General features: G+C 42.4%; 1 protein-coding gene across 9 annotated transcripts in view; it reads left to right on the top strand.

The window, feature by feature from the left end:
* Anks1b (ankyrin repeat and sterile alpha motif domain containing 1B) overlaps positions 1–20,938 on the top strand; it is a 1,067,094-nt gene that overhangs the window by 774,864 nt on the left and 271,292 nt on the right. For all 9 annotated transcript variants that reach the window (XM_055627859.1, XM_055627860.1, XM_055627861.1 and 6 more), the window contains one exon: positions 9,847–9,999. In XM_055627859.1, coding sequence (XP_055483834.1) covers positions 9,847–9,999 — 153 coding nt within the window. The remainder of the gene's footprint in view (positions 1–9,846; positions 10,000–20,938) is intronic.

Here is a 20,938-nt window from a genome sequence, read left to right on the forward strand (position 1 = left end):
CTTCTTCTTCTTCTTCTTCTTCTTCTTCTTCTTCTTCTTCTTCTTCTCCTTCTTCTCCTTCTTCTTCTCCTTCTTCTTCTCCTTCTTCTTCTCCTCCTCCTCCTCCTCCTCCTCCTTCTCCCCCTCCTCCTCCTACCCCTCCTCTTCCTCTCCTTCTTCATCATCATCATCTTTCTCGTTGGTTCTGCAGCATCCTTACTTTCCTTAAAACTTTTTCTCAGGGCTGTTTTGATTTGCATTTCCTGGATGACTAAGGATGTTGAGCATTTCTTTAATTGTTTCTCTGTCATTCAATATAACAACAGGAAGTATTCTAGGGAAGATGCTTAATCCTCATTCAGAGGGGCAAACAGGATGGACATTGGAAGTGGAAGATGACAAGGGCCAGGACAGAAGCCTGCCACAGGGAGCCTCTGAAAGAATCTACCTAGCGGGGTATCAAAACAGATGCTGAGACTCATCCAAACTTTGGGCAGAGTGTAGGGAATCTAATGGAAGAAGGGGGAGATAGAAAGACCTGGAGGGGACAGGAGCTCCACAAGGAGAGCAACAGAGCCAAATAATAATAATAATATATATAGGCCCGGGGATCTACAGAGAGCAGTGTTCCAACCAAGGACCATGTATGGAGAGGACCTAGACACACACACACCCCCGTGCGCTCAGATGTAGCCCATGGGCAGCTCAGTCTCCAAGTGGGTTCCCTAGTAAGGGGAGCAGGGACAGTCACAGGCATGAACTTGATTGCCCGCTCTTTGATCATCTCCCCTTGGTGATGTGGCCTTACTAGGCTACAGAGAAAAAGGATCCAGACAGTCCTGATGAGACCTAATAGGCTAGGGTCAGATAATAAGGGAGGAGGACCTCCCCTATCAGTGAACTAGAGGAGGGACATAGGGAAGGAAGAGAGAGAGAGAGAGGGTGGAACTGGAAGGAGATGAGGGAGGAGACTACAGCTGAGATACAAAGTAAATAAATTGTGAAAAATAATAATAATAAAAAACCAAAACTCTTTCTCTGAACTTCTCTTCCTCCTCTTCCTCCTCTTCTTCTTCCTTCTCTTCCTCTTCTTCTTCCTCTTCTTTTTCTTCTTCTTCTTTTTTTTTTTTTTTTGGTTTTCAAGACAGGGTTTCTCTGTCTCAAAAGCTGTCTGCCTTGGATGTCCTGGACATGCTTTTGTAGACTAGGCTAGCCTCCAACTCACAAAGATCTGCCTGCATCTGCCTCTGCCTCCCGGAGAGCTGGGTTTACAGGCATGTGCCACCTACCTAGCCCCACTTCTCATCTTGGCGATCTCTGCTTTCCCCCTCAGGATGAGTCTTACCTTTTCCACATCCGCTAGAAGCAGTTGTTCACACCTCTTCTCACACCTCAGCATCCCCCTGCAGACTCACATGCACGGGAGTCCAGCTCACCAGGATAAGCTCTAGGGAGCTCCTGTGTGTGCCAAGCATTGCATTTCAGTGAACATAGATGACAACTCTCAGGGATCCTTTTTTTTAAGCTTTTTAAAAATTTTTTATTAATTTTTAATTAAATTTTTATTTTTTATATTAATTGCAGTGTATTTATTTTGTATCCCAGCTGTAGCCCCCTCCCTCCTCCCCTCCCAATCCCACCCTCCTTCCTTCATCTCCTCCCATTCCCCTCTCCAAGTCCACGAATAGGGGAGATCCTCCTCCTCTTCTATCTGACCCTAGCTTATCTGGTCTCATCCAAACTGGCTGCATTGTTCTCCTCTGTGGCCTGGTAAGGTTTCCCCCCTCTCAGGGGGGAGGTGATCAAAGAGCCAGCCCCTGAGTTCATGTCAGAGACAGCCCCCTGCTCCACTTACTAGGGAACCCACTTGGTCACTGAACTGCCATGGGTTACATCTGAGCAGGGGTTCTAGCTTATCTCCATGCATGGTCCTTGGTTGGAGTATCAGTCTCAGAAAAGACCCCTGTGCCCAGATTTTTGGGTTCTGTTGCCCTCCTTGTAGAGCTCCTGTCCTCTCGGGGGTCCTTTTTATTTCTCACATTACTAATCAGATGGTGGGTTCCTGGCAAAGATGAGTAATTTACTCAAGGTTGGGCTACTACTAACCTTGGCAGCCAAGACTCCCAGCCATGCTGCTCATATTGCCAAGGTCATGGAACTCCCCAGAATTCTTCCCGAGATCTCAGGTGCCCTTCTACAGTATGTTTAACTCCTCAGGTCACATAATTATCTATATAATTCCAGTGTGTGTGTGTGTGTGTGTGTGTGTGTGTGTGTGTGTGTGTGTTTCTTGTCTAGTAAAGCCATCACAAAACTACACATCCAAACTAGACACTTAGGCTCTTCTCCTCTGTAACCCCATTCTCTGCTCTACATAATTGTCTCAAGTGGATGATGCAGTGCTTGATATAAAGATGCCAACAGATGCAGAAAGATTCTTTGATAGCAATAAATGTGAACACTTGTGAGTATACCAGACAGAATTCATTGCTATGTACTGTCAAAGGAAGGAACTGAGTCCATATGAATGTTCCTATGATACTACCTTATTTTCACTTATTCTTGAATTCAAGTAAAGGCTATGCTACCAAAACAAAGAGCTTCAAACACAACAAGTTGGAGAACAGAACACTGGTTTCTCACACATAACAGTCCTGAAATGAACAGTCTAGGTTTATAAGTTGGCTCTACATCCAGCAACCCTGGAAGGACTGAGGACCTTTGCTCTGCCCGCCTGTCATCCTCTAAAGCATGTCTGCTTTCGGTGACCAAGGAGTGGCAGTGTGAGCGTCAGCACACTGCTTATGAGAAATTCAGCAGCTCAGACATTCCTTCCAGCCCACCTTAAAGAGACCCGCAAGTCAGCAGGCTGCCACATGATTCCTCCATACTTAGGACTTGGAGGCATTTTTTCCCATGTGGTCAGAGCTACCCTGTGAGTATTGATTTTCTGAAAATGAAAAGATTTTTAAAAGAAATTAAGAAACTCCAGGGCAAAAGCTTTTTTTGTGTTGAAGCTGATCTGACTCAGAAGATGGTAACATGCCAAGTTTTTATTAGGCTGCTGTTTGTACATATCTCATATGTACAAACATATCTCATAATAGCAGCCACCAAAAAGCTGATGTGTCTGGTGTCTAACTGAGCAATCCTGAGCCCACCCTTTTGGCAGAGTAACCTCTGTCTCTAATTGCGTGATACTTTCTGACAGCAACACCTACCCACCTTTGAGGGTTCTTTATTTTCTTGGTCTAACTTCCATGCTAGTATCATAGCTCTACTCTAGTAACTTGCTGAAAACTGCTTTTATATTTCTTTAATCCCAAATGTAATGCATATCATCCTTTTTTTTTCCATTTTCTGTTATTGTTGGCTAGTTGGTTCTCTGGTTTTGTTTGTTTGTTTGTTTGTTTGTTTGTTTGTTTCTGGGTTTTGTTTGAGGGAGGATTGAGGAGGTTGGTATTGTGGCCTTTGAGATCATGCTCCATGTAGAGCAGTCTGACCTCAAACTTACTCTGAGACAAGGCTAGCCTTAAACTCTCGATCCTCCTGCCTCCATCTCCAATTGTGAGATTACAGATAGCCCATCACTATGCAGAGTTTATCATCAGTTTTTATTACCTTCCATCTCCTACCTCTGTCATCTTATAAAGCCGTGCCTATGCAGCTCATTAGAAGCAGATAAAAAGAATGAGAGAATGGATATATAGTTACCCTGTGCCATCTCACCCACACCTGACGTCAGCCTTCACTTAAGATAACATGACTGCAATTGCTTAAGTGCCTTGGTGTAGCAAGAATTGCTCTAAACTCCACTTGCATAAAGTCGCTGAATGAATAGCAATGTTCAAGGATATTCTTGTGTCTCTCATGTTACTGCAAATATATGTAAGTACATTAATATGTTCCAGAGCTGAGTATTTCAAATAAAAAGAGACTGAAAAGGAAAAGGGCTAGAGTGACCATTTAGTCCCATACGCCTTCTGCTTCACTGGTTTTAAACATTTCTTTTTAAAGCCAGTAGAGCATCTCTTCCTTTTCATACCTACGCAAAACATTTAAAATGTGAGTTGCTAGCTGAAGCAGAGCAGGCAGCCTCAGAACAGGGGACATTCCAGAAAGGACTCCCTTGAAGTTCGGAAGAACACGGAGCCCTTTCCCGTAGTCCCCATGCTCAACTTGTCCCTCGGGTGGGTACAGTACAGTCTGTGGCTAGGCATAATCCAAGAGACTTTCGAAGGACATCCAGGCAGAAAGCAGCAACCAGAAGGCATGTGGTAAATGCTGTAGCATATCTGACTTTAGTGAAGACTAAAATTTGGCTGCTATTTCCATTTTTGGTCCCAGCTAAGGTTTTCCCCAGACTTTGGAATTCTCAAGGCAAACTCAACTACCTCACTGTGAACCACAGTTAGGAATGCCTGCTGTACGCCCACTGCTCTGCCTCTCACATCAGACTGTGCCCAGCTCCTGTGCATGCTCCACAGTACTGGCGGCCTGGCAGGCCCTGGGGCTGGCGTTTCCTAACTCGGTCTCACCAGATGTTCCTGCTAGAAAAGGAGCTTAATCATTGCTAATTTGAACAGCAGTTATGCTACTACCTAAGGGTGTTGCCAAAGAGCCAGGAAAAGAAACATGGATACTATCTGACCTGTAGTCTGTGTGTCCTTCCTATTTTTGCCCTCCTTTTTTATAGTTTTGTAACTGGGCTTATTTGTTTTGTTTTGTTTTCAAACTGGGCAGGTCAATCAGGCACTAACTTGCAATTAATTTACAAATCATGGAACTATAAAATTTGGGGACTACTGTAAAGAAGAGTTTTGAGGCCCTTTACCCTGTAGACAAAAATCAATAAATCTAGAGAGGTTAAGGTGGCTTACCCAGGGACCCACAGCTGATAGAATCAAGGAGATGGAATTAATTAATCTTCATTTTATAGTACAATCTACTATCTGGAATTGGTTCTTGATACACGGAAATTTAATATTAGCAGTGTTAGGTCATAAAAAGAAACCCTTAATTTTTATGGCACAAAGTACAGAATGTAGATTCTCCCACAAATGTACACCAACCACTGAAATGAGTTGTCATTTTTTTCCATGTGTGATTAAATATTCCAATAAACATTTTGCAAATGCCTGCCATGTGTGAGGAGTTCTGACAGAGGCCTTAGAGACCACAAAAAGTGGAACAAAAAGTTCTTAAGACCTTACTTCTTCACCAAGGGCAGGGAATCCAGTGAAGTTAATACGCTATTGATGCTTAATTGAAAGCAGAGTAGCGTTAGTGAAATCTTGGGAGAGCAGGTAGAAACAGGGTTCCTGCTAAAGAAAACAACTGAAGCAGAGCTGTAGGTGTGTGTTAGCTGTGTACAAAGGACCGTGCCCAATAGTCAAACTCATGCAATAAGCATGTGCAATAAAGATTGACTTTACTAATGGTTGGATAGAGATGAAGTGCTTTGAGGTAGTAAGAATAATGAGGCTGGCTTTGCTCAACTTCCTCAATCTCGTTCTAGCAACTGCCAGTGAATTCATGAGTTACACAGTCTGGGTTAGATTCCATAGGTAGAATTTATAAATGCCAAAGGCTTTCAAGTAGTAACTCTGTTCAGCCCTCCCTCCCCCATGTATATCAAAAATTCAGTAGTTGATAATAATGTTAAAAATGTCTATTTTTCTAACCAGTGAGTGTATAGGTCAGCTGCAGTTCCCTGGCTTAATTTTCCTGTACTCCAAACCTAATTCCAAGCTTTGGGTTAAATTTAACTCTGTCAGTCTTTGTTTATATCCTAGTACTAGCAGTTATACAAGCGCTCAGCAGATAGTCTTGCAGGAATAAAGTAAGGAGAAATGTGTATATGTACATCATAGGAAGAGCACAAAAGAATGAATAGAACAGGAGAGGAGAGAGGCTTCTAACTACCCAAACTATAGGCCAGCACCAGTGGAACTGAGAAGTACCTCCAGGCACAGCGAGACTCAATGTGGTTCCGCTGGCACAGAACACAGACACGCAATTCTAATACAGAAGGAAAGCAAACAACTTGGAACAATGATTCCGTATCCTTGGATTACCTTGTTACAGAAATGTCTAAAAATGGAGCTGTGAGCTGAAAGGTGGAGAAGCAAAGATGCTAGCAGAATAAATTCTGTCTACAACAAGATGAAAAATGGAATGAGTACACGGTGGGGAGAGAAGATGAAGGAGAGGACAGGAGAATACTAACTGGAAGTGAAAAGTTAACCAGTCAAAGCAGTGGGGCTGGAAGAGAATTAAGAGTCATGGATAGCTATGAATCCAAGCCATCATGCTAGGCAATTTACACACTATCTCACAAAATATCACAATACTTAGAGGTCGGGACTATCGGTACATTTTAGAAAAGCAGAATGTGAGGCTCAAATGGCTGTGTAACTTGCCAAAGACAGACCAGCAAATCAGTAGCATTTCTGGGACTATCAGATTCCAAAGTCCTCTTCAAAAAATGGAGATTGATTTGAAATCCATCTTGGAAATCCAGTCAGTGGGTAGCATCGCTCTAGTGAGTTATAATGACTCTTTCCTAAGCTTCTACTTGGAGAATGGAGTAAGGTCTCCTCACTAGCTGAGACATGCTGGTAAGAACCAGGTTCTCAAGCAAAGGAAGATAAATGGGTTGTTTCACTTAAGTCAATGATGGCTATAAGATGTGAGATGGCCTAAAAAATTTATTTTAAACATGTGTTTTATAATTCATGAAGATTTCAGTCCTTGAAAAATAACTCTAGAAATAAGAAAGAGCATTGAAGGCATAGAAAATTATATAAGCCAAGTATCAATAATGCCTTGTGCAATTCACGTTTTGGGAGTGGCTAGCAACTCAATGACCATTGACGTGTACACGTGTTCAGTGGTGTCACTAGCGTGTATAGCAGATAGTGAGAGGCTGGGTTAGTTGCAATCAGCTTTGGATACTCAAATAGAACATGGAGACTTTTCTCAAACAGGAAGTGGTATGTATTCTGGTCCAAGGGTAGACTTATAAGCCTGGCTAAGGTATTACTGAGTACAAGCTGAACCTGAGGTGGGAGGCCAAGCGGAAGGATTTTGCATTCGTTTGTATAAGTGGTAATGAGAAGCTAAGCCTGGTAGTAACAGTAGAAGCAGAAATGAAGGAACAGATGGAACCACTTCTTTGGAAGAAGTTACTGTGCAGCACAGCAACCGCTCTGCATATCATTAAACATGTGTCAAGTGCATTTTGCAACTTCATTTAGCTCTAAAGGTTTTTTCTCTCCAGGTATGTAGACCCTTCAGAATTTATTGGTCATCTGCTCTCATGTTTTTAATTTAGACTTACAATTACCCTGAGGGAGGGGTTCTAACTGATTTGTTCTGTTTGCACAGCATCTATCAGAATAAGTGCTGGGTACTTGGTGAATAAGTGAACGTATATGCTGGCCGGCACATGCTAACATCCACATTTCCATTGGACCTTCACCTTTTTCTTCTGCCCAGCCCATCTGTCACCCCACCAAAATTCCATTCGTTCTTGCCTCTTTAGAGTGGGTCTTGCCTGTTAAGAGGAGGAACCAGATCGCCGAGCAGTCTATATTCTGTGAGATTTTCGTGCAACGTGTTTCCCAGTCACTGCCTTCAGTCAAGTTCAGTTGACTCTCTTTGCTACTTCTTAGTGTGAATTTAGATCTGTCCAATAATGTTCTCATTGTGTAAAGTACTGACAATTCAGTTCTGATTCCTTTTTAACCCTCTTGCTTTATTTCCATGTCCTTACACACGCGCGCACGCACACACACACACACACACACACACACGAACACTACAGTATCCTTCCAACAGACTGCCTCCCCTCATTGTTCTGATTCGAGTTGTTTGGTACTGGGACAAAACAAAAGGTTTGAGAGAAGAGGTGAAGTTCCTTGGTCTCCAGTAGGTTCGCTTTGCGGTTATCTGGAGGGTATCCCTGATTCCTCAGCTTTCAGTGGCCATCAAGGGACCTAAGTGTGACAGGTGGTCAGTGACTGACCTTTCCAAGGAATTGTGTGTGGATGCTTTGGAGGCACCCTATGGAGAGCCTGTCACACAGTTCTCTGGGAAAGATCAACTGACACTTTCCTGAAAATCATCAAGGATCCTTAAGCCTCCCGGCAGTAGCTACTGCTGGGCTGGTCAGTTTCTTGGGTGGACTACCAACAGGATGTCTGTGCTAGGCTGATAATTTCAACTCCAGAGTTCCTCTGTCTTTCCTTTTGCCCTTTCTCCACTTATTCCCTAAGAGAAGCCTCCTGTGTCTGGGGTAAGTGTTTAGATTAGTTCAGCCACCCTTAACAAGGCAGGGAACATGCACTTCACCTGGGTAGTTTGACTCTTCTAAACAGGAAAGGACCCAATATGTCTGAGCCTCCACCTGGGGTTCTAGGCCTCCAGTTTTACACACAACACTCAGTTATTTGTACACACCACTGAGCTTCATTTTGCAAACTCTGACTCATCATGTATCGTCACCATGTAATAAATACTGAGTAAGTGCCACTTGCCTGGGCATTTGGTGACTAGGTAAAAGGAGGTGAAAGTCAGTCAACAGAAAAGCAAAACACGAACATTAACTCAACTGAGACATTGGTGCCGATAATGAATTATACTGTAACATTGCTGCATTTAAACCTGGGCGTGTATGTTAGTTTGAGGAGTGAACAGCAGGAAGGAGGGGATGGGGGAGAGGTAACTTTAAAGTGAAAAGCCAAGGAGACTCTCAACTGAGTACTCCACGTAGTGACAGAAGGCTTCTGATGCAGAGATTAAAGATCTGGATCCTGGGCACCTAAACGAATCTTTTCTCTGCTCATAAACCAGAATCATATAGATTTCCATTAATGTTTAATCTCCTTAAACTTGATGGAAGAGGAACACGAGTTCTGCATCTTGACCAGTTAGCTGCTCCCAGCAGGTATTTCCCTGAATGTTGACATCAGTGGATGAGAGGGTAGGCTCTCCCAAGGAACCCCAGTCCCTGACCCTGCTCCGTCATGCAGGGAGTCCAAGTTTCAGAAGTGAGTCACGTCAAATTCAAACACCATGAATTCAACTCAGATTTCAAATTGAAAAATTAAAGGGCTTAGGAGAATCTCTATAAATTTTTCAACCCAGAAGTTCTTCCTGCTTAAATTATTTTCACATTCCAATTTAAACTCAGAAACATTATGTTGCTGTCACACTTCTTTGTTCCCCTCAAGTATTTTAAAAAAAAAAAAACAAAAAAACTCTGTATATAGCTGACAAAAAATAGAAGCCTGTCTGCCAGCAAGTTCCCTCTCCATGTCTAACATTCTGTAGAGCTGAGGCAAGGCACACACTCTTAAAACACTCCGGGCCGCTTTAACTGGCTCTCCACAGCAGCGTGCTCCTCCAGCATGCGTGCACCACCTACATTGCATGCCTTGCATAAGCGTGAACCCCTTTGGAACGCTTAAACCGTGCAGTATTTTCACACAATCTGATGTTGTGCATATGAGAATTACCATCCCTGTTTTGAAAATGCAGTCCCTCTCGCCTTCCCCTTCGCTGGCAACTCTGAAATTCCATTCCAACAGCATCTCCAACCGGAGTTTGACATATTTCATCATCTCAAACACAGAGCTAATTTAGCAGCTAAATTGGAAATTTCTGGGTGTATTTTTGAAAACTAATTCAGCGTGAAGATTACTAATGATTTAGAATTGTTCACAAAGCGTCTTCTTTTTTCCTTATTTTTCTATCCAGAAATATCTTGATGTTTCCTATCAGATTAATTTGCGAGTGTCAAGATGCTTCCTGTTGTTGGAACAGAAGGGAGCTGGCTAATAAATGTGATGTTCTTAATTACAGATGAGGCCCATTGGTCATGATGGCTACCATCCCACCTCTGTAGCTGAGTGGCTGGATTCCATTGAGCTGGGTGACTACACCAAAGCCTTTCTCATTAATGGCTACACGTCAATGGACCTGTTGAAAAAAATCTGGGAAGTTGAACTTATTAATGTAAGTTGGTCTCTTTCTGACACCTTAATTGTCCTACTTTTGATAAGTGGATTTTACTGCAGGTGAAGAGTTCTTTTTCTTTGTTTGTAACTGTTTGGGCATCTAATAGAGATTTGTAGATAAACGTGTGTGTGTGTGTGTGTGTGTGTGTGTGTGTATTAGCTCTGAAGTCATTATCTTTTGACATTTTGAGATGGGGAAGTAAGACATAAAGAGAAGAAGGACCCTTGAGAATTTTTGCATTCTCAAGCAAAAACTTCCAAGAAGTTCTGGGTTTTCCATTTTAGGAAATCTTGTCAGTTTAGTATATAGATGTGATGGCAAAATATGATCTTTGCTCCTGTTCACTATTAAAAGCCAAAATTATCACCTTTTTGTTTCTTAATCACATTCTTTTTAGCACTCTGTCAAGTTTCTTTATTTCCTAATTAGAATTCAAACCCCATGCTTGGAGGGACTACTTCTGCTCTTGCTAAACAGGTTACTGTAGTCATCAAAAATGTTATCTTCTGGAATTGGCGTCCAATCATATGTTGTCTCTGTTTTATTCATATACTTGGCATAAATTTTCTATAAACGCTGGCCAGCATATGTTGCCATATATTCGGGCCCAAAGAGATCAACTCAGTCTTCATGAAGGATTCTTATTCTTCCTCACTTCCTTTTTATTCCAATTTATTCTAGTGCAATTAAGTGAAGAAATGAAAATTTTAAAAAAAGTAGAAGAAAATAATCGTGTACAATTGTGCTATGTTTTGGCATTGTAAATGTTTTGTGATTTAAAAAAGACAAGGATAAATCATTGTTTTATAAGGTTGTTTAGATTTATATTATAATGATGGGTGGAGGGGAGGCATTTGTAAGGTGAAGTAAATCTAACAACTATTACTGATTCTGCATCACTCTCTTCTGCTTCTTTTTGTTGTTGCTTTCTGTCCAAGAGACTGGTTTCTACATATTCCATGCCATTAATTATTGTAATCAGCATTATTACTATTAGATAATTATCCTTTGCTTTTTTAATGTATTTTTAAAAATAACATCTTTCCTAGAACATCTAAAGAAATTGTTCTTGAATCTAAAAAAAAAATAATAATAATCACATGAAGTTGATAGAATCTTGGCCTCAACTTTTTGCTTTTTATCCCCTCACAAAAGCTATCATTGCCAGAAGAAAGGCGCTGTCTAAAACTCTGGTCAGCATTGTTCTTAGTCTGTGTAGCAAAGGAGCAAACCGAAGTTGCCTCAGGTTTTTCTTGTGCAGTTCTCTACGAGACTTGAGCCTGTCTCTCAGCTCCTCTTAGGCACTTGTTAACAGGGTCACTTTCCATGGATTAGCCAAGCCAGTTTCCAAGTGAACTGTACCCCACTTAACGGTGTAGCCTGAAAACTAAGCCCGTGTGATATCCTCGGAGTACAGTTGTTCCCTGCTGAAGAGCTGGCGCAAAGTAGCATATGAGCCATTTACTTGGCTAGCGTAAGCACTACTTTCCAATGAATAGAATGGATTCTAGAAGGACCCTATGGTAACTGTCTTGTTGAGTGACAGTGAGGTTAGTAATGCTGGGAGACCCCTAGGTTTGCTTCCTGGGCTTGGAGACTAATCATAAACCCCTTTGAATTCATGCCTTTTTGCCAATGCTTCTTTAATGGTTTCCCTTTTAGCTACACTTGCTGAATTCTGACTTGGAAATCTAGGTTCAACTTAGAGGTATTGCTTAGAACTTGAAAGCCTGGTCTCCATGTTCAAGACCTTGATTCCACTCTTCTGATCTGTGCACCTACCATCAAACCTGCAGATTTTCCTTAAAGTAAACTCGCTGGATTTAGATTTCTGTGGCATCTATATGGGAAGATAGACATGCTTACTGAAAACCAAACAAACAAACAAAAATCTGAGCCTTTAGACTTAGAATTAAAATACAGCATTTCATAGTTCCTAGAGCTGGGTACCTCATTTAAGGAGCTTGGGGTTATTAGATATATTTTTTCTTTTTAAGGTGAGAAGGGCAACATGTGCCTTTGGCTTGCAAAGCTTTTGAGTAATCTCAAGTTCTCTTTGATCTCATAAAAAGAGAAGACAAAGTCAAGACCTTTGTGTAAACTAATGAAGAGAGGTATTAGCCCGCATGCAACATATGGCTGAACTAATATAATATTGAGTACCCACAATTTGTTGTTTCCTGGCTGATGAAGGGAACATATCACAATCCTGATTTAAGGAAAAGGCCTTTAGGGAACTCATCATGGCTCAGTGTAGAATGACTGATTCACGTCCTTGATCACTGTGGTGACTGGCTGGTTCTCATCACAGATCACTATAGCAAGGTGATGGTTTCCATCCTGGATCACTGCGGAGTGACTGATTCCCATCCGGGACCACAGAAATGAGCAGCTGATTTAACAGGAGCCAGACTACTGTCTGGTGGCTATTTCTCCTGTAAAGTTGAAAAGCAAACCCCATCTGTCAGAGGTGCAGAGGTCAGCTGGTAGAGGGAAGAAAAGAGAGAACCAGCAGGCCAGCTGTTGGTGTGACTGTAAATAACATAAGCATTGTCAGGTAGCACTGATGGAGCACCAGTGTATACGGTGATAGGCTTGCTATTGCTCTCATGAGGGTGATAAGCTTGTGCAAAGTGTCCAAATTCTTGCCTTGAACATACAAATGCATCGTTGAAACTTTAATATTTGGAAAGCCCTGAAGACCTTTACATTGTAGTGTATATTGTTGGTTTTTAAAACTGAGTTTATTTGTATAAACAAATAAGGGGTTTGGACACAGAGCTACCCAAGATGTTGGGAGGAGACAAAAGAATGGAAAACTCACCATTAGCACAGAGAAACTCTTAAGGCAGGAAGCACTGGTGGTTTTGTGGGTCTAGACCTGTCTCAAATTAGAGCATGAAATAGAGGCTGACAATTGACCCTTTTAGCTCTTAGTCTGGCTTCACCTTCAGACCCTGGTGTTGACTCATTTACTCCTGTCTTGGTTACAATCAGTAACCTTTCTATTGACATTTTAGTGTTAAAATGGGGACACGTTAGGAAATACTGCAAGGTGAATTGTTCCCCCTGCAGATGCTAGCTTCGTGGACCTCTGCTTTGAGTTATTATTGTCCCTCCAAAGGCTTGTTAAGAGAATTAACAAGCAGTTAATTCTGATGAGTTAGCAGTTCAAAGGTCCATTTTATTTTCCCTTCAGAGGTTGCTCAGCTGTGGCATATGGTACTAGCCAGTTTGTCTAGCATTTCCACTACTACCAACAACCTCGTCAGCTCTGCATGGAGGACTGCTTAGATAAAAGGGAATATATTTTCTCCGTGAAGTGCATATAGATTAATTGTGAAATTAAAAATAATAAGCTAAGGCCCATGTAAATAACTTGTTATTCATTTTCTGGACACTAAAAAGGTATTGAAATTATAAAGAACGATGTTAATTTCTCTTATCCCCCGTGTGTCTACTAAAGGGATTTGAGTACATCCAAATAACACTGAACACTGTTCAATTCATTAACTTGTGAATCTCATTGTAGAACTGATGATTAGTTTCTTCCCATTGACTTTACCATTGTTTACCAAGGAAATCATTCTATCCAAGGCCTTGTGTATCCTCCAGTATTAATAATGGCAAAAATTCTTATTGAATAGGCAAAAAAAAAAAAAAAAAAAAATCAGGTTTCAGTGCATTCTTAAATCCCTGCTCATAATACAGAATTGCTTTTAAAAATATAATATAGTCTTCGGTTTTTAATATCTCTGGGTAGAAGTTAATAAAGCAGCTAAGACAGCAACACCCCTATGTATCCTGCAAAACTGTTTCTCATCTCCCGTGAATAGCATTTGGAATTATTTTTGTGGCAGCAAATTGATTAGTTCGTCATTTGCTTCTTGCCTAACTACTTCTGGAACTGTTTCACATTCATGCAGGACTGTCGGCTTGTTTTTCTAGGGTTTCTTGATGTCAATGATTTAATTTCTACCTTTCTGGGAAAAGTCCATGATAACCTAATCCCAAGACGATGTAGTAAGAAAGTTTTTTAAGGAAAACTTGCTAATTTTGCATTCATTCTTTGATAATATGACTTAATTGCTTTAAATGTTGGCAGTATAAAGCCCCTTGTTTGAGATTTTTTTTAAATGTGAAGATAGTGACTGTTGAACATGAAAGCACACACAGGGTGTTTTAGGGGTGCTATAACTTGTATAATAAACCTGTGTCCGTCCCATACCCTGGACGGCAGCCCTTTTCTCCATTCCTCTGTGCGGACTTTGTTTCTATCTGGCATCATTTTCCTTCCACCACATTTAAATAATGTGAGGCTGCTATTGGTGAGTTCTGTGAGCATGTGAACCTCTGGAACATACTTTATTTTGCTTTCATTTCTGAAAGCTAATTCTCCAGGGTAACTACATTAAAGATGATGGCAGACTTGGGCTCTTTCTGCATTATTTCTATTTGGTTATGATTTATATACTAAGTAAACTTTATTCATATTTCTTGTGTATTAAGTTATGACTTAATATGACTTAGATATGAGCCTTATAGTTTTAATGAACTTCAAAAATTGTTTTTGGTCATTGTTTCTTAAAATAGGTTTTGGGCTTTTCCCTCCCATCCCCTCCCCCACCCCCTCTCTTTGGCTCATTTGAATAGTTTCTATTGCTGTGTCTTTGAATCCACTATTCTTTTCTTCTTACAACCAATTGCTCTTATTATCCAGTATGTTTTCATTGCTGAAACTCCAGAATTCAGACTTGAATCTTTCCACACTTCTCTTGTCTCTGTTTAACATGTCCAGTCCTTTTTCTAAACTTGTTGAACATGTGAGAACTTTTATTGTTCTTATGATCCTAAAGTCTGCACCAGCCCAGGATTGGTTGTGGTGCATTGGTTTTCTCTTTGCTGTTGTTTGCATGCCTAGTAATTTTTATTTGCACACAGACAGTATGTGTTTTACCCTGCTGAGGGATGGATAATTCTGTATCCCCATCAACATGCTTCAGAATTGCTCTAGATCAGAAGTGCATTCTTTACCTTGTGTTTAAGCTTTGTTACGTGAGACTGGAATACTGTTTGCTCTGTTGTAATATTTCCCACTATTGGGGAAAGCCACTGAGTTCGTGAAGGCTGTCTTTGAAACCTCAGAGCTTTCCAGCCTGAATAGTATGGAAACTATTACTGGCCTGATTTGGGCTGGTAATTGATATTCACCAATCTTTTCAGGTGCTTTGTTGTCCGGCCTCAGATAGATTCTTCACAAGCATGTGCTGTTCAGTACTCTCTCCCCTCCACCAAGAAAATTCTAACCATGCTGGAGTTCATCTCACAAAATATCCCAGCTCCTTCTGAGGCCCTCCTTTCTGAAGCCTTTTGGTGCTGGTGTTCCAGGCCTTACTGTCCCTGTTATCTTGTGTCTAATAGCATGAAAACCAATGCCTCATGCTGATGTATCTGGATTGTTGCTTGTTTGGCCAGGAAAGTCAGTGTGATCCTGGGGGCCCCACCTTGAGCAAAACTCGGATTCCATGCTCCATCATATCTCCTCAGCGTGGGTCCCACATCCAAACAGCTGCAGCAGGGTCTCACCTGAGGCAGCTGGGCGTCGAGGGCTTGAACGCATCCCGAGCGGTTTTTGTGTGCAGCCTCTGTAATCAGTGGGGAACCATTAAAGGGATCTTAACCAGGGGAATGGCATGCTCAGAAGTGGTAAGCAGGGACGGGCGAAGCTGACATACTTAGCAAGGCAAAGCTGAGCCTGCGAGAAGGAGCTGAGTCAGCAATTCTGTCAAACAGCTATTTCCAGACATGACTATATCAGGTACAGAGGCAAAAAAAAAAAAAAAAAAAAAAAAAAGTAATAAAACCCATCATTGGCTGCCTCCAGCACTAAGAACAGGCCTGACTTCGAAGTCTGTAAATAGAGTCAGTTTTCATAATTACAATCCTATGTATCAAAAAGACGGTAAATGAGCGTAAATATTCAAAGGAACAATGGTAATATTAGACATTCCACAGAAGCTATTGATGGTGGCTAATGCTATTTCAGTTTGACCCCTCAAAGGCTAAGCTTCTATTAGGTGGGAATTTTTCCTTAACTGTTTATAAAGAGTTAAGACACGCTGTGCCATCAGGTTTCAAATGTGCCCTCTTTTCTTTCATCTTTATTTTGGAATCAGGTCGCTTTGCTTTGAAGCCTATATCCACCACTCAGTATGTGGCCTTAAGTCACTTCCCCTCTCTAGGACTCAGTTGCTGGTGTATAAATAGAGGACAGTAATGTCTGGCCTGTGGTTCTAGGCCTCCTGCCCGGCTCAAATGACAGCTTCCATTATCTCTCCCGTTCTCTTCTCTCTAGTGTTATTTTTCTTTTGCCTTTTCTCACTGGCTTCCCCAGATCGTTTTCCTAGACTTAGGCTGGAAGCTGACCCCTTGGGGCATGCCTTCACAGCTGGTTGCCTCTGCTCCTTCCACCCACAAACTCACCAGAAAGAAGCATGAGTAGCCCCATCTGATGAGTGAATGCCGTTCTCCAGGAATTAGGTCTGTCTGTCCTCATCTCTGTCTCTGTCTCATCCTCAACTTCAGTCTCTGAACATCTCCCACCCAACCTCCTTTTCTTCAGTATTGACTCTTACGTACAAAATTGCTGGGACCTTTACCCCCAACTATGTGCACGCTAACCTTTGACCCTTAGTGTTGACCTGGAGTCACCCAGATCTTTGTTCTTGAAATGGGCAGAACAGTTCAGTGAGTCAGAGGCTGTGGATTCATTCTGCTACAAGTCATCATGAACCTAATAAATCTAAACCTGTGTAGAATTTGTCCCAAATTTTAAGCCTGATCACCTGTAACTGTGGGAACCTCTGCTTTTCAAAGCAGCTCGGTGGCCCCTTCTCATTAAAACTGCACTTTTCCCATCACATGATATAGAACACTGTCCTGAAGCCAATGAGAGCTTTTCCCCCTCTATTTTTCTCACATTTCTAATATGGCAGGTAAATATTTTTATTTCTGAAGAAGTCTTTTTTTTTTCAAGTTGTTTAAGAATGAACTTGTACCTAAAGAAATTCAGCTATATTGCTGGTAAATTGTGACAAACAGCTTCTGCTTCCAGCAGATCTGAGGGAGGAATGAAATATTCTAGAGTATAGAGAATAAAAGGAGCTGTCCTCCATTCGTGCAAATACACATAGATGCATGTAACTGCTGCTTCATGTTGTTCTGCTGGATAAGCCCTTCCAGCTCCAAGTGAAGAGACAAGCTGATGTTACGCCAGAAGAACAAGAAAAGCCAGAAAATTCTTTTCCCCAAGAAAAACTATTCACAATTTTGAAACCTATAATCCATTCTTTCATGCCAGAGACTGACGGTAAGTAACGAGTCAGAGAAAATGGGGAAGGTCAACACTGCCATCAAGGTAGGGGTACGAGGTTTCTCTTAGTCATTATGGGAATAAGCAGAGGCCATGGAAGAGAAATAATGAGGTCAGTGATTCTGTAGCTTAGAATTCATATCTGTTTTAAAGAGGTGTAAAGGTTGCCAAAAGTTTAATTTGAGCTATTTTGGTTTTTTTTTTTTTTTTAATGTATTATGTTAAAGTGCAAAGTGTGGTCTCAAATGCTTTTTGATCTCAGGCAAAGAGCTGTTAGCTTGAATCTCAGAAAAGCATGCACGCTTACTGTACAGACTTTATGTCTGGCACTCTACCGCCACCTGGTGGCAACACACCTAACGTACAGGGCAGGTTACTAAATGAGTAACCAAATTCTTAAACTCAGAAAACCACAGAACTGAAATTATTCTGTACCACTCCCTGTGTCTGGCTCCTTGTCATTCATTAGACATTCATTGTCATTCATTAGAGTCTTATTTTTGTAGATATTTTGTAGATGTTGTAGACAGCAAATTCATATACCACGTGGGTAAAATTGCTTTTAACAAAATAGAAAATCCCCTGACCCACGCAGTGATTAGATTAATCTGAGGGACAGTGCTCTTTACATGTGCACATATCAGCCACCAGCACGCGCTCTACCTGTTTATAGATGTCTTAAAGTGTGAACGAGGCAGTGAATGGTTAGCAACCATGGTTCCCAAAGGTTTCTTCCGGGCTTTGGATCCCAGCTCCTTCACAAAAGTGGGATTCCTCCCAGGGAGAGCCACCTAACCTTGAAACCTCTATTTCCGAGCCCCTAAAATTTGTATAATAACTTTTTCTATATTCCCGTATAATATTCTTTACAGGTTTGAAAAAAAAAAGCCCAGTAAAATGTTCTCATGGTGCTTTTCACTCGGGTTTTCCTTTTAAAGATGGCCGAGCGAGGGTGCAGTTTGCATGTTGCTAAGATTCACCACGTGTCTATCATTACCACGCAGCAGCACGCCTAAGCCGTGCAAAGATACATATTCTAAAATGGCGTCATTTTTCCATGTGTATACGTATAACTGTGTGTGGATCTGTGTGGGGACTATATGCACGTGAATGCAGTGTGTCTGGCTTGAGTGTTCTGCAAGTGCGGTACGTGCTCCTGACCACTGCGCCATGCCACCATCCCCGGCATGCTCTGTGTGTGGCCTCCGCACATAGCTTGTCTCCCAGCAATCTATCTCTCAAACCCCGAATCACCATGGGAGGAAGGGTCTGGCCTGTCTCTTCACAGGAGAAGCCGCAAATCCACACAGGAAATGGGTGGGCACGGGGAAGGACAGAGAATCTGGGCCAGTCAGTCCACCACAGCAATTTTGATGGACAAAAAAACAAACAAAATCGGGGACTTTTGGAGTTATGGGTATCATTATTGGTATCATTATTGGTAGTCCCTGACTCAGGATTTGTGAAACCAGAATCATCTCCGAAAACATGAGATGGAAGAAGTAAACAATAGGAGCAGAGGGAACTCTATTGGGTCTTAAATGTGTGGGAAATTGGAGATCAAGAATGTCAACACCAGAAATCGGAGGAAGATAGCTTAGATGATGAGCCCACTGCACAATAATGGAGCTGACAGGTCTGTGAAACTCGGGATTTATTTGCTGGGTCCATGACTGTCCATCGACTGACGGACTTGTTTTAGGAGGTGAAATTCTAAAGCCCCATCTCACAGAGAATCTCTCCCATGCTCTGCTCAACTATGCGGTGCAGGCTGTGCTCAAAGTGGAGAAGCAGCCATTGAGTCCTCGGTGGAGCTGGGTTCTGTGGGCTAATTGAACCTTCTAGGTGCGTTCCAGGGAGCAGTGTGATGAGAACAGTAAAGTTTTAACACCTCTTCTGTGCATAGTTTCCCTCACTGAAGAGCTTGCCATCTAGGATTCATCCCCAGACTCCCCCACTCCTCCACTTGCAGTGTCCTGCTCCTGAACACCACTGAGGGTAAGTGTCCAGGAAGCCCCTTCACTTTTGAGAAGAATGTGCCAGGGTGAATGTGTCTTTCTGCCTACAGTCTATACGCTTGGTCTGCGCATAAGCGCTATCTCCAAAAGCATCCTGGAAGTACTGAGGAAGCTGGCTTCTGGAGTCAGGCTGCTGGAATTTGAAGCCTGTCTGTGCCTTGGTGTGGTGTGGTGTGGAGTGGTTGGTTTAATGTAGTTTCATGTAGTTAGGGTCTGCATGGTTTAGTGTAGTTTGCTGTGGTGTGGTTTGGTTTGGTTTGGTGTGGTTTGGTGTGGCTTAGTTGGGTGTAATTTGCTGCGGTATGGTTTGGTGTGGTGTGGTGTGATTTGCTGTGGTGTGGTATAGTGTGGTATGATTTGTTTTGGTTTGGTGTGGTGTGTGTTGGTTTGGTGTGGTTTGGTGTGGTTTGGTGTGGCTTAGTTGGGTGTAATTTGCTGTGGTATGGTTTGGTTTGGTGTGGTATGATTTGCTGTGGTGTGGTATAGTGTGGTGTGGTGTGTGTTGGTTTGGTGTGGCATGGTTTGGTTTGATTTTTGGCAGTTGAAAGTAATCACCATTGCTAACCATTGGCAGCTCCATCAAAGTCAGGATGTATATGTATTCCATTCTGTTCTTCTCCCCCAGCTCCCAGAAACTGAACGAGTACTGAAACATGTAGCACACTGAAAGTGCCAGAAAGTGTTTTCTAACTGACCCAGGGACATACCTAAGAGAGACTCAGTTCCAAGCACTGCTAGTCAGCACATGTTTCAGATCTCTTCATCCCTGGGGAACATGCTCTCCTGTACTCCTCGCTTTGCCGATGGAGGGGCTGGTTACGTCTTAAGGAGAAGCCGAGGGACATCCCCGGTGACACATAGCCATGAACATCTGGAGTCATGAGAGAAGATGCACCGGGCTGGTCTTAGGACACACACTCAACAGGAAGCTCAGCCTGTGAGCCTTGCAGAGAAACCGTCCAGCAGTGCTAGCTGGGGGAGGAAGAGGGCACTGCCGCCATGCATAGAGAGCTCCATCCTCAGGTGGCCACTAGATGACACACGAGGCTTATGGTGGGTGCAGGAGGGATTTATGAGGTACACTGCTGTAAATGACCACGAGTACACATATGTGTGCGTGTGTGTGTGAGGGGAGACAGAAAGAGAAAGATGCCAAAATCCAAATACATACTTCTTACCAGAAATCTAACCAAAAGAAAACTAAAGAGAGACCTTCTTTGTCTCCTTCATTAATTTATTTATTTAATCACTTTGCAACCTGATAGTAGACTCTTTCCTCCTCTCCTCCCAGTCCCACTCTCATGCCCCCTCCCCCGACCTCCCCCCCATTCTCCTCTGAGAAGGGGGGCATAGGCACCAGCCCACCCTGGCATGTCAAGCTGCTGCGGGACTAAGCACATCCTCACCCCCTGAGTCCAGACAAGGCATCCCAGGTGGGGGACAGGCTCAAAAGGCAGGCCACAGAGTCAGAGACAGCCCCTGCTCCAATTGTTAGGGGAGCCCCACATATGTCGGGGGGGCCTAGGCCCAGCCCATGCATGCTGTT

The sequence above is a fragment of the Psammomys obesus genome, unplaced genomic scaffold, assembly GCF_907164565.1.
Source record: "Psammomys obesus unplaced genomic scaffold, mPsaObe1.curated_primary_1811, whole genome shotgun sequence".
Classification (NCBI taxonomy): domain Eukaryota; kingdom Metazoa; phylum Chordata; class Mammalia; order Rodentia; family Muridae; genus Psammomys; species Psammomys obesus.